General features: G+C 45.2%; 1 protein-coding gene across 10 annotated transcripts in view; it reads left to right on the top strand.

Moving 5' to 3' along the window:
- Positions 1-9,866, top strand: part of GNG12 (G protein subunit gamma 12) — a 124,300-nt gene extending 114,434 nt beyond the window's left edge. For 4 of the 10 annotated variants that reach the window (XM_027611845.2, XM_027611856.2, XM_027611836.2 and 1 more), the window contains 2 exons: positions 4,147-4,265; positions 5,919-9,866. In XM_027611845.2, coding sequence (XP_027467646.1) covers positions 4,173-4,265; positions 5,919-6,044 — 219 coding nt within the window. In that variant the 5' untranslated portion in view covers positions 4,147-4,172 and the 3' untranslated portion in view covers positions 6,045-9,866. Of the gene's footprint in view, positions 1-4,146; positions 4,266-5,918 lie in introns of those variants that run through there. The other 6 variants (XR_003523091.1, XM_027611756.1, XR_003523094.1 and 3 more) reach the window with 3 other exon arrangements.
- The last annotated feature ends 3,698 nt before the right edge of the window (positions 9,867-13,564 follow it).

Raw genomic sequence — 13,564 nt, 5'->3', positions numbered from 1 at the left:
CAGGCCCGGCGGACTTGTGATTCGGGGGCTGCTTCCCCGAGTGAGCTCCCGGACACACTTTCCATCCCCACCCTCTCCCTGCTCCAGGCCCCTCTAGACAAAGATTAAGGCGCTCTTATAATTCCCTAATGGGAAAGCGTGTTCTGAGGAATTTCTAGAAACCTAAGAATTCAGATGAACAACAGCATTAAAACTAATGCCAATTATTTGAATAACTAAATAGTACATGTGTTTATTCAAATCTGCTAGCCACATGTAAAAATGCGAACAAGGCCACAGGAACGATAACTGGGTTTTTATCAAACGGGGGGTCTGTGCAGGCCTCCCCACTTCTGGGGGCAGGGCGGGGGGGGTGTTGGATAGAGCGCTGGTTGCTCAGGATCTCCAGATGCTGACCTCAGTCCTTGCCTACTCATGACAATGAGAACATTCTTGCTTAGCTTGCAGAAAGGAGAAGGGAGGTCAGTTTTCAGGGCACTAGACAAACAGATGCTTTCTGCACCAGAAGGGGTGGTGCACAGCCACAGAGCAGTCAGCAGGCCAGGACATCAGGTCATTGGGGTCAGGGTCACCCTTGCCCTGCGGGTTCATGGGTCAAATTAACTGGAATTGCATCCTTTCCTTGGTGCGGTGGGGATTGTGGCTGCTGGGGTGAAAGGCTTGCAAGTGGGTTCAAGGCTCAGGAGCTGGGTGAACTTGGAGCAAGTTTTTCCAACTTCAGGTGCCTTGTGTCTAAAAGGATGAAACAGTAATCTGGCTTTCAGGCTTCGAGGGAGGCTTCACGGACTCCTGTGTCTGAAACCAACATGTATACTCTGAGGTTCCATAGAAGTATCAGGTGTTGTTTGCCTTGGAAGCGATTCTTAAAGTAAGAATAAAGCAAGCTTTTTATCCACCTGGTGGCACAAGGAGCCAGCCAGACATCCTTGCCATTGAGGGAAGAGCAGAGAAAACACTCTGAAGGCAGACAGGGTGGGAGAGGCCCTCGAGGCTGGTCTGGCCCCAGCCTGCTGTTGAGGAGATGCAGAGCCGCGGCTGGTTGGGGGAAATCCTCAGCTGGACCTCGGGCTCCTATAAACACCACCGATCAACAGCCAAAGAGCGTAGCCCTCCTCCCACACACGGGAGGCGGCTCAGCCCACCGAGTCCCTCCTGGAGGCTCCTTCTGTTGAAAACAGTAGCATTCTTCTCCCATAAGAAGAATGTTGTAATAAGAGACTAGGTTGTTTTCCAGTGGCCCAGTACACAACTTTTTTCTAGGAATGACCACACATACCCCATTTAATTGACCGGCCAAAGCTATTCCTATACAATATTCAGTAGGAAATTGTTTGTGTTTAATAATCTGTGAAACTGTAAAAATCACCCATGTCCTAAACTTTAATGAGTTTTCTGGGTGGGTTTATATATAGGCCAGGGGAGGGAAGTGGGCTTTGAGAAGAATATGTCTTTGAGTTGGGAGCCTGAGAGAAGCTGGGGGGTGGGGGCAGCAGATAGGGTTCCACTCCCCTTGAAGCAGAGGAGAAGGATCCCCAGGGGAAGGAAGCAGGGGAGAGGGCGGTCAGTGAGGGAGCAGGTCAGAACAGATATCAGAATGGGGGATCAGAGTCCAGTGCTCGCAGTTTTTAACGTGACTATAATACAGTCAGGAAGAAAGTCCTCCAAATACTAGTTGCCGTTTCTCATCGATGTTAGAGGGACCTACCCCAGGATTTTATACATCGAGCCTGCCCTCGGGGAGCTCTTTGCTCGTAGGGCTAGTCCTGATGCATGTGAACAATGGAGGAGTTCCAGGAAAACTCACTCAGGCCTTGCAACCTTTGTGCCCTGGAAGCTGAGGAGAAGAGAATGCTTGGCGTTATTCTCATGCAAAGGGACATTCAGAAAGTCCTTAGGAGGCAGCCTGGAAACCACAGGCCCTTCAGAAGGGTATCATGTTCACATTCTGGAGGCTGGGGCCAATCCTCAGAACCCTGGCCAACTGGCACGGGCGCCCAGCTCAACATGCTGTAGGGGAAGGCGAGAGTGCCGTGAATCAGGGCACTTCGCTGCGTTCGCAGGTCCCATTCCAGAGGCTCTGTTCTGAAGCCCTGGCCTGGGAGCACAGCAGAATGCCGGGCCAGGCTGCCGCGTAGGAGAAAACCCCTGGGAGCTGACCGTAGGCCTCTCCTCTGGGTGGGGCAGGCTGACAGGAATCTTAGGAAGAGGCAGCTGGGCAGGGAGTGTGTTGAAATGAGGTCGCCAAGGCCTCGGATAAAGCAGGGCCACCCTGCCCTACCTTCCTACCATTCCTCCTCCCACTTTCCTGCACTGCCGGGGCTTCCTTCTTCTAGGGGATCCTCCGGTGCCTGTCACCAGCCCCTCCATCCTGCACGGATAGGGTGCAGCAGCGTTGCCTAGGGATGCATTGAAAGGAGAATGATGCCAGAGCCCCCCCTCCCCCCGCCCCCCCCCTCCCCCCGCCCCCCCCCCCCCCCCCCCCCGGGCCCAGTCATCAGGTTCCCTGGGACTCACTGACCCTGGGGAGGTGGGGGGAGGGGGCAGACAGGTACACAGGGGACTTCTGACTCCTGGTGCTGGGTATGACCGCCAAAGATAAATAGAAGAGCAGCTGCTATTTTTGGAGTGCCTTGGTCCTTGGCTAAATACTACATGTGCATCAGCGAATTAACTCCTCAAACACACTCCTCCCCTTCAATTATGTAGAAGAAAACGTGGGCCCATAGAGGTCAAGTAACCAGCCCAGCTTCCCCCAGCTAGTAAGCGGCCAAGGCAGGGTCCAGACCCAGGAATGTGAAGCATGCTGATGTGGCTGGATGTCAGAATTGTGTGCACAGCTAAAAGCACAGTTTTACTTGGGCATTTGACCCAAAGCTGCCTCTGACCAAGGCCCTACTCAGGTCTTGGCACTGAGCCCCAGGGAAGCATTCCACGTCGGGTGAAACTCAGGTAGAGCAGCTTCGTGCCCACATGGTGGACGCCGTGGAGCCTGGGGCTTGCTGTCCTGTTTTGCAACCGTATCTGGTCCTAAGCCTTTACGGCAGATGGGCTCTGTGCAGCTCCTTCAGGAGGCTGAGTCAGCCTGGCTTTGCTGCCGGCGCCACAGTGCCCCGAGACTTTGCTGAGCCCTTGCCGCAGACGAGGGAGGCATACCTGCTGTCCACCTCCTCCCTTGAGTCATAAAACTGCCACGCTGCTGCCAGGCCTACCAGCTCTGCCTTTGCCCCCGGGTCGCCACCGCGCCAGGAGAGAACTTAGCCAAATATGGCAGAGGCACCAGGCAGGGCTTTCCCCCGAGCCTACCTTTGGGAATATGTCCTTGGACAACCACACGGGTTAAAGCTCAAGGTCTGGGAGGTCTCCTTCACCTTTCTACCAGGTGGCTGGGCTGACAGAGGACAAGGGCAGCCTCCGATCCAAGGGCTTAGGCCAGAGAGGAGAGTCAACCCACAACCCTGGGGCGGGGGTAGAGGGTTAGCAAGTGGCCTGGCCCCCAGGATGAGGCCAGCCCGAGGCAAAGGAGAGGAGGAGAGAGTTCTGTTAAATACTTCAGGCTTTAGGCTGCTCCGTGTGTCCCCTTGGACATTTGCAGTGAGTCCATCATTGAGAGTCTTCCAGCTGAAAGGGTCCCACTTTTTCTTGAATAAAGCCTTCCTTATCTGCCTAACATTCCTCAAACGATTGCAAACCTCGATAGCACCTAAAAATGCACCCTTTGTGCAAAGTTCTCCAGAGGCACTCTCCTTTGCTGTTTTCTTCGGTTGCCAGGACTTTTGAATCAGTGTCGTAGTTGGGTAAGAGAGCCAAAATGAAATAAAATCGAACTTTCCATTAAAGTACATAGCAGTAATACTACACCGTATGTGTAATGTGGCCTGTGCTTGCATTCGCTGACGTTGCTGGAGGCCTCCTAACTACCACAAATGTTTGTGTGTTGGTTCCCTCTTGGAAAATGCTAGAAAAGGTTCCATTGTGCTGTATGTGGGGGTGCACGGATTAAACAACTAGTACAGCAGACGAAGGAGCTCCAGTGGGAGGGCATCCTAGTAACTACTTCCCAGAGCCTGTGAGGACTGGGAAGGTGCACCCTTTGCCCCTAAGGAGCCAAAGCTTTAGGACTGCTTTGGCAATTGGCGTTCTTTTCAGGTTTCAGATAGAAACAACAGTTGAAGATGTCCAGCAAAACGGCAAGCACCAACAACATCGCCCAGGCCCGGAGGACGGTGCAACAGTTGAGGATGGAAGCCTCCATCGAGAGAATAAAGGTCAGAAGCCTGGGTGCTCTCCGAAAGTGAGGCCACCTTTTAGAGAGGGCAGTGCCATTTATTGTGGCTGGGGGGTCCGGATTTTCCGAGAGCAAGTGAGAGTCTCAGAATCTTAACTCTCATTGCTACCTGGCATGGGCTTCATTTTCAGCACTGGGCAGCCCACGTGTTTGAGTTAGCCTCTCTGTTTGGACAGAAAAACCTAAGACAGGATCCTTTCCTGACCCAGCACCATCAAGTCCCACGATCTCTGGGTTCTGCATTGGGCCCGGGGGTCCAGACGGACTTTAGGAACACCCTTGTCATCCCTCTGGAATTGACTGAGTGTTCTAGAATTCTCAGTGCAGGTGAGCTAGCCTTGCACAGCAAGTCAACACTCGTGGGGTCCTTTTTTTTAAGAGTATGCTGCTTTTTAAATGGGTGTGGACTATTTTAATGACACATTCTGCCGCCAGCGTGAGTAACGCCAGCCTTCTTTGAGATCTGGAAGAAATGGGAAGGCATTTATAAGGTCACCTGACTTCGAAGTCTTCCGCACCCCCCTCCCCCAAGAGACCAAGGCAGTGTGTGCCCTGGAATGTTGTGAGTAATGCTGTTTCCTAGGAACTGAAGCAGTCACCTGCTACATTCCTCTGGGCCTGGGGACAGTCACCTGTCCTCCAAAGAGCAGGCTGCCTGGGCTGTATCTGACAGGACTCAGCTATCTTGCGCTCCTTGCCTGAAACCACGGATCTGATGATTGTGCAGGATCTCGACCCCCGGCTCCTGAACAGGGCAGGGCATTTTCCATTTTTAACTCCCATCCGAGGAAGGCGCTGAATCTTCCCATTCCAGTTTTGTCCCTCTTTTTATTTTTCCAAGCCCAGTCTTGAACAGTAACCCTTGAGGCTCTTCTAGAACTTCACTGTCTCTCAAGAGTATTGACTCCCCGCCCATAATGCAGTTCTTAAACTGTGCTGCATTCCAGTTTTGTCTCAGATCCAAACTAAGATACACCCTTCCCTTGATTCCTATACACTTCCCTTATAACAACAAACACCCCTATACTGTTTGCCAAGATTCACTAATTATTAACATTTTGGCACCTTTGCTTTCTCTTTCTGTCTGCACACACACCCACACAAACACCTGTCCTAAGGCCACTTGAAAGTTAGGTGCCGACATCGTGACTCTGCACCCTTACATACCTCACCATCTATCTCCTGAACACAAGCGCATTCTTCTGCATAGCCACAGTACAATGGTAACATTCAGGCTCATCTAATAATAATCTGCCCCACAGTCCACTTTTGAAGAATCCAGGCCCCTCGTGTTGTAGAATGGCCCGCACTTTGAATACCCCGGTTTGCTGAGGTTTCGATTCCCGTGAAATGTTTTGGCAAGTGTACCTGCTCGCTGGGGGAAGGTCATCTGTGCTCACCCTAGGAGACACATGAGGTCATTTTGTCTGATCTTTAAGTCTGATCACTTGTTAAAAGAAGGCCAGAGCTGCCAGATTTGTCCGTTTACAGATCTTTTCCCTTTCCTAACTCACAAGTAATTTAGGAGAAGCAGGCTCTCACAGTATCACGCCGACAGTCTTCTGCCCAGTGGGCAACTCTCCTTGTAATGTTGGTAAGTAAATTATCTTGTTTGGTTTTTTCTACCTGTCAGGTTTCAAAGGCGTCAGCGGACCTCATGTCCTACTGTGAGGAGCACGCCAGAAGCGACCCTTTGCTGATAGGGATACCAACCTCAGAAAACCCTTTCAAGGATAAAAAAACTTGCATCATCTTATAGAGGAACAGTGAAATGGCTCCTCGCCTCTTCTCAACAAAGCAAATTATGAGAGCAGCTCCTTGGAAGAAATTTACCTTCGGCTTATTTGGTAACCACTGCTAATAACTAAAATACTCTAACTTGGAATAATCGACTCTGACGTCTTTATTTTCCAAGTTGCCCTTTCTCTAAAACACCTTTTACTGATTTAATCCAGAATAACAATCTTCTTTTCCATTTGATAACGATGGTGTCATATGGGTTACTGCTTAAGAAAAGTTGGTTTGGGCCGTTTAAAAAAAGACAATTATATACTTCTAAATATACGGATAACCCAGTTATATCCAGACCTAAATTACCTACATACCTGTCTAGATTAAAATGCCAAGAATAACTTAAGTCCCAAAACCTTTACATCCTAGTATGTTCTTATTAGGGTTGTGCCAACTGTACAGTGTACCTGTGTATTATATATGTCTTTGTATATACACCCATCAGTGCTTATTTCCTTAGTAAAATTTCTCTCTCCGTGCCCTCAGTTCCTCAACTGCAGAAGCTATACCTTTGTCTTGAGCCGTATGTAGGTAGAGTAAGATTTTTTTCATTTAGTTACTGTACAAAAAGTAAAGAACATTCTAAAGATTGTAGCCATGGTAATTGAGTAATGATGAAATTGTGCTGACCTCTTAGGCTATAATCAATCAGCTGAACCAATTAAATTTACAAACTGAACTAAAAGCCCTCTCAGGAGGTATTCACAAGGGAGCCTTTTGGGCTTCAGTGATCCCGAGTCTAGAAAAGGGGAGGAGGCCCCTGGGGCTCATGTTCTCTGGAATAGGGGTCGATACCTCTGAACTGTCCACCCTCACTGCTTGGAGGGAGACAGAGTGCACATGAGCCTGGCCCAAAGAGGAGCAGGAAGGTGTGAAAGCCAGGTGCTTGTCTTAGCCAGACCTGGTGATTTCCTCCTCTCTGCCCTTTATCTTTCCTCTCCCGCTAGAACAGCTCTTTCCAGAGGTGGTACTCACCTCCCCAACCCCAAGTGGGTGGAACATGGTGGGAAAGAAAAGCCAAAGGTATCAGACACTAAGCCGCTTTTCAAATACCTGCTGGGACACTGTGTTGTTCCCTACCTTGTCCACAAACCCCCTGGGGCAGGCTTGGATTCGGGGGTACACAACTTGGGCTTCAGGGTTCCAGCAGCTGTTCATCGGGGTCCTTGATAGTCCCTCTGGGCGTGAACGGAGCCCTCACATCCTTGGAATTGCCAGGGGGCATCCTGAGGAATCTCCTATGGCCAGAGAGTAGTTTAGTTTTATCAAAGAGGGAGGAAGGGTCCTTTTTTTTAACAAAACTGCTCACTTCGGGGCTCAAACCATACACAAGCCTTTGATGTTCGAATTCATCTCTAGTTCATTACAATATCTACTAGTGAAGGATTCAAAGCTTATTTTCAAAAAGGATCCAACCCGAGGATGGAATTATTTACAACGGTTTTCCCTAGTTCTGTACAATCTTGCTCTGTAACACAAGCCCCTTTTAAAATCTAATGTCTGGGTTTTGAGTATGAAGCTGATTGTGGGTGAACAAATGCAAGGCTATTTTTAAACTGCTCAAATATAGTCAGGATTTCCCCAGCCACCTATCTGTTCAGCATTGTGAACTGCCCTCACTTTTCCAACATCATGTGAAAATCATGCCACTGGCCTTAACCTCTTGTCATCTACTGCTTGGTTTTGCAATAGGCCCAGTTGCCAAGTAAATTAGAGGCACCTATTTAGGAGAGATAAAGGTGAAATTTGAAATATACACTAAAAAGACAACATTACATTTAATGCTTCACTGAATGAGGCCTTTTCTTTTAATAGGTATATTTTTCTACTGATCATTTCACCACCCTAATCTTATTTTCATTTTGATTTTAACATTTTAAGTATTTATAATACAGCTTGTTAAATATTTTTATGAAATTTTATTATACCTTTTTGGTGTATGTGCACCTTTTCAGTAGCAAGCATAGTTTATTCTTTAGCACTAAATTATGTCCTTTTGACCTAGCAGAAAACAAGTATGTTTTGCTATTTGTTGATACACTTGTAGTGGTAAGGAATGGACTCGAGGTTCCAGGAGATTTCATTTTTGCTGGTCAGATATCATAAAGGCTAGGAGTATGAATGTAATGTAACTTCCTAACTAGGTGTAGGGCATGTTCAAGAGAAGTGAAATCCCATCCTTGGATGCTGGACCCAGTGGGGAAAAATTGTAGCTAAATGTTGATTGACTTACAACTAGATGTCTATGTAAGAGAATCTATGTATAGGATATGCAGAAGTCACTTTTATTTATCAGGCTTTATTCTACTTATGAACCACAATTGAACTGTTCCGCAGTAGCTGGTTTATAATGGACAAATGATCAGTATGTGTTTGTTTGTTTTTTTTCCCCAATTACCACTATAAAGACACAATCACATAATATACATGCAACTTCTTGACTTCATATCTATGAAGCTCTTTAAATATGTGCATTATATTTTTGTCTTTAATGCTGCTTCTATTAACAGTGATCTCTTTTTTCATTCTTATATATTCATTAGTGCATCAGTCTGTCCAATTGAGGCCTCGGGACCATGGCAAAATATGCTAGACAAAAAAGTTCGTGACTCCGAAGTATTTTACAGACACACTTTATACCAGGTTGTTCACAAGGTCTAGGTTGTAGTTTTTCTTCTAAAAAGAATCAGGTTTTTACATTTCCTTACCTTATTAAAATCAAAGTGCCATAATGATCTTTTAAAGAAAGTACCTGACTCGCTTTCTCTCTATACTGTTTTTATACTTTAAACTATCAAAAAAATTATACCAATGATTTAGTAATTTTGAGGCATAGGTTAGTTTGGGTAGAAGATGCGCTAGGCTTGGCTTCAGATGCCTTCTTCTCAGCCAATTTACAACCAAGATGTGTCATCTGATTATTCCAACTATTGACTGAAGATCTCTAGAGGCCCAAGAAATGAACTACAGTACATGTCAGTCCTTCTCAGTAAAATAAAATACTGGAGTGTGTTGAATTGTATGGATTTCTTTTATGGTAGATCTGTTAATAGGAACAGAATACATGAATCACGTAGAATTAGGTATAGATTAAAATAGCGCACTTCCCTAAAGTTGGGTGGCCTCGATCGTAGCCTCGGGTCCTTTTCCAGCCAGTCCTGTGTGTCCCTGTGTCGTGTGACTTCGGACAAGGCACTTCATCTCGCTGGGCCCCCATTTCACCCTCTGTAAAACAGGCGGCTTAAAGTAGAGGGTGGTGGAGACTCCCCCAACCCCCCGCCCCCGATGCCTCGGTCCATTGGCCTACCCCTCTCCAGGTCCTGCCAATGTGTTGGTGCTATAAGCTGCTTCAAATATAAAACTGGTTCATCTATCATATATGCTCAATTTAATAGCTTATGAAAGGCCTTTTTGTTATATAGCTTTTTCTAGTTTTATGGACTTGATTACTGTAATGTCTTGTTTTTAGTCATGTCACTCTAAACATCATTCACTTGATGTTTCAGTAATCTGCATTTGATATATAGTTGGAGGGGATTTTGTTATTTCATAGCATTCCTTGGCTACTCATCTGTCCAGCCTCTTATTAACCTAAGCACTGTGATCATTATCTGGAAATCTGTCCTATGGAAAGAATAAAAGCATTTACTTCACTTGTACTTCACAGATTTGAAAGAAGTGTCATTAAAACATCATTGTTCTCTTTACTGGATCAGTGCCTGACTGTATCATCCTACCCGTGTTTTGCTCAATAAATTAATAAAGACCCATTTTCTTCCCTTTTCCTTAATTCAGTTAACATTTTCTGAACACCTACTGAGAGCCAGATGTTGAACACAGGCTCTGACACTCAGATGAGTAAGACTCAGACCAGCCCGTGCCAAGCTCACAGTCCAGAGCAAGGTGGGTGGGAATGGCAGATGCATAAACTAATAATTAGAGTACCATGTGAGAAGGTGAACATGCAGGACTGTGAGATCCCAGAGGAAGGAGAACCAGCTCCACAGCAGTGAAGTCTGAGAAGGCTTCCAAGGGAGGTGATGTTTGAGCTGGGTCTTGAGAAAAGAAAACATTGTAAGCACTGGAATGAAGTCTTGGGAGGAAGGGAAGGAAAAGGAGGAGAGTGAGCTCAAAACTAGTCTGCAGAGTACCTCCCATACTACTTGTTTATCCTGCAAGCAACAGGAAGGCAGTGGAGGTTATTAAAGAGGAATGATGTAATGATACCCAATGTGTGGAGGGCTGTTTCCTATCCTGAGACCCAGCTGTGACCATGGAAACAGATAACAAATGAAAAGGCCATTACACTCACAATGACTCACATTCACCAAGTGTTTGCCAAAGGTACCCTGCCTCCTCCTTAGTCCCTTCTTCTAGGACTGGGATTCCCATGGAATGAGGAGAGAACATCATCCAGAAAGGGAAAAAAGGCAGCCAATGAGAGTGTCTGGTTATGGACCAGGTAGCTACAGAGATGGCCCAGGCTTCTGAGAATCAGTACTTACACACTACAGAGAGTAGGAGCAAAAGACAGTCATTCAACCCTTTCTAGGAAAGGACATAAAGTATTTAGATACTTTGGTCATGAAAAGCAGACAGCAACTGACATGTACTTTCACTGGTTCAGACCAAATTGCCAGAAGTTCCTATAACTCGAGATGGAAGACAGTCGTATTGGGGGAAGGTAGATGGGATTGGGTAGGGGTGAGTTTAAAACAACGTGAGGAAAGAGAGTACAGAGAAGGGTAGACTATGTAAGTCAACATGGCCGATGAAATGTTACACTACCTTAATGTTATGAACAAGGAACTCACACCTACAGGGGCTGGTGGTAGCTTAGTGTGGAGATACAGGTCATGTGACCCTCCAGCTTTCTTGGATATGGGGGGTGATTAGCTTCTCATTGGCAAGACGGTCAGTTAGAACATGCTATATATGTGTGTGTGTGTGTGTGTGTGTGTGTGTAGTCACTATAAGCCTTGTTAGGTGCTACGTAGACAGTTGTGGAGGATTTCTCCCTCCTTCCCTCCCTGTCCCTACGTTTACAAACTTTTGGCTTACAGCTGTGTTTATAGAACCTGATCCCACCATCAGCTGTAGCCATCTTTGCACAACCTAGCATGGATATTGCCTTTAGTTTATCTTCAGAGCAAGGTCCTACTGACTACTTACCCCTTTACCACTGTAAGCAGCAAACAGTGATGATCATGCCATCCGATGAGCCCTTCTGTTGCTCCAATTACTCTCTCCTTATCAGAGTCATTCATGTCTATTAAGGTCATTTAAGTGTAGGCCAGCCTTGGGCAAACATGTACAGCTGTTCTCAGGAACCCCCACTTCCAACTATCAATTTTTTCAGAAACTAGTATTTTCTTTCTTTGTCCTAAAGGAAAATGCAATCCAGATAAATTCACCCTAAAATGCTAATGACTTAATGGATAGTAGAAGATCATTGGAACTACAGAAGAGGACTATGAAAAGAGCAATGCTTAGCATAAAGGGGAAGTTAAAAGTAAAATTTTAGATATCATCGAGAATTCTACATATGAAGCATGCCTATACCCTATAAATTCTAGGTAATCTGTTCAATTATAAAAACAAGTAATTGAAATCATTGAGATACATAATGGTAAGATCCCAGGTTTAGAAGTCTAAGAAAGTGACAGCCAAAACATCTATGTGCAAGTTGCTACTTCTGGTCTCTAGATCCAATCATCTCCCATCCTTTCACACACACATCCTGCTTAGATAGAAGTGACAGCCCTATTCACTAAAGACTTTAAATCTGGTCCTAACATAAGATATTCATCCTGTGACATCATGAGGGCCCTGTGGATCCATAAGTTGATATACTAGGGGCAGGCCTAAGGCAGTCACTCACTGGAAAAACATGGCCAGCAATACCTGCTTCATTCCCGGCACTGATAGACTTGAGTATTAATATCCCCCGGAATGAGGTTAAGGATAAGCCTAAGGACAAGTTGGCATGTGAACAGAATAGAAAAACCAGAAAGAAGCCCATGTTTATATGGTCAATCTATGACAAAGGCAAGAATGTAGAATGAGGAAAATAGTCTCTTTGATAGTGCTGGAAAAACTGGGCAGCTACATGCAAAAGAATGAAACTGGACCACTTTTTACACCATACACAAACTCAAAATGTATTAAAGACCTAAATATGAGACATAAAACTCCCAAAAGAAAACATAGGCAATAATTTCTTTAACATTGGCCTTAGCAACATTTTTCTAGATCGGTCTCCTCGGGTAAAGGAAACAAAGGCAAAAATAAACTATTGGGACTACACCAAAATAAAAGGCTTTTGCACAGTGAAGGAAACCATTAACAAAATGAAAAGGCAACCTCAATTGACTGGGAGAAGATACTTGCAAATGATATATCTGATAAGAGGTTAATACCCAAAATATATTAAGAACTTATAGAACTCAACACACACACACACACACACACACACACACAAATAATCTAATTAAAATACGCAGAGGACCTGAATAGACATTTTTCCAAAAAAGACATACAGATGGTCAGACATATGAAGAGGTGCTCAACATCACCAATCATCAGAGAAATGCAAATCAAAACCACAATGAGATGTCACCTCACACCTGTCAGAATGACTAGAATAAAAAGTCAAGCAATAATATGTGTTGGTGAGGATGTAGAGAAAAGGAACCCTCTTACACTGTTGGTGGGAATGCAAATTAATGCAACCACTGTGAAAAACAGCATGGAGTTTCCTCAAAAAATTAAAAATCAACATACCATATCATCCAGTAATTCCCCTACTAGGTATTTACCCAAAGAAAACACAAACACTAAATTAAAAAGATATATGCACCCCTATGTTTATTATAGCAGTTAAAAAATTTTTAATTCCAGGGCGCCTGGGTGGCTCAGTTGGTTAAGCGACTGCCTTCGGCTCAGGTCATGATCCTGGAGTCCCGGGATCGAGTCCCGCATCGGGCTCCCCGCTCAGCGGGGAGTCTGCTTCTCCCTTTGACCCTCTTCCTTCACATGCTCTGTATCTCTCATTCTCTCTCTCTCAAATAAATAAATAAAATCTTTAAAAAAAAATTTTTAATTCCAGTATAGTTAACATAGTTATATTAGTTTCAGGTGTACAATATAATGATTCAATAATACTATATATTACTCAGTGCTCATCAAGACAAGTGTACTTTTAATCCCCTTCACCTATTTAACCCATCCCTCCACCCACCTCCCCTCTGGTAACCATCTGTTTGTTCTCTACAGTTAAGAGTCGGGGGCTTTTTTGGTTTCTTTTTCCTTTGTTCATTTGTTTTGTTTCTTAAATTCCACATATGAATGAGATTATATGGTATTTGTCGTTCTCTGACTGGCTTATTTCACGTGGTGTAATACCCTTCTAGATCATCCATGTTGCAAATGGCAAGTTTCATTCTTTTTTATAGCTGAATAATATTCTATTGTCTGTGTGTCTGTGTG

Source organism: Zalophus californianus, chromosome 4 (assembly GCF_009762305.2).
Source record: "Zalophus californianus isolate mZalCal1 chromosome 4, mZalCal1.pri.v2, whole genome shotgun sequence".
NCBI lineage: Eukaryota > Metazoa > Chordata > Mammalia > Carnivora > Otariidae > Zalophus > Zalophus californianus.
This window is presented reverse-complemented; position numbering and strand designations above follow the sequence as displayed.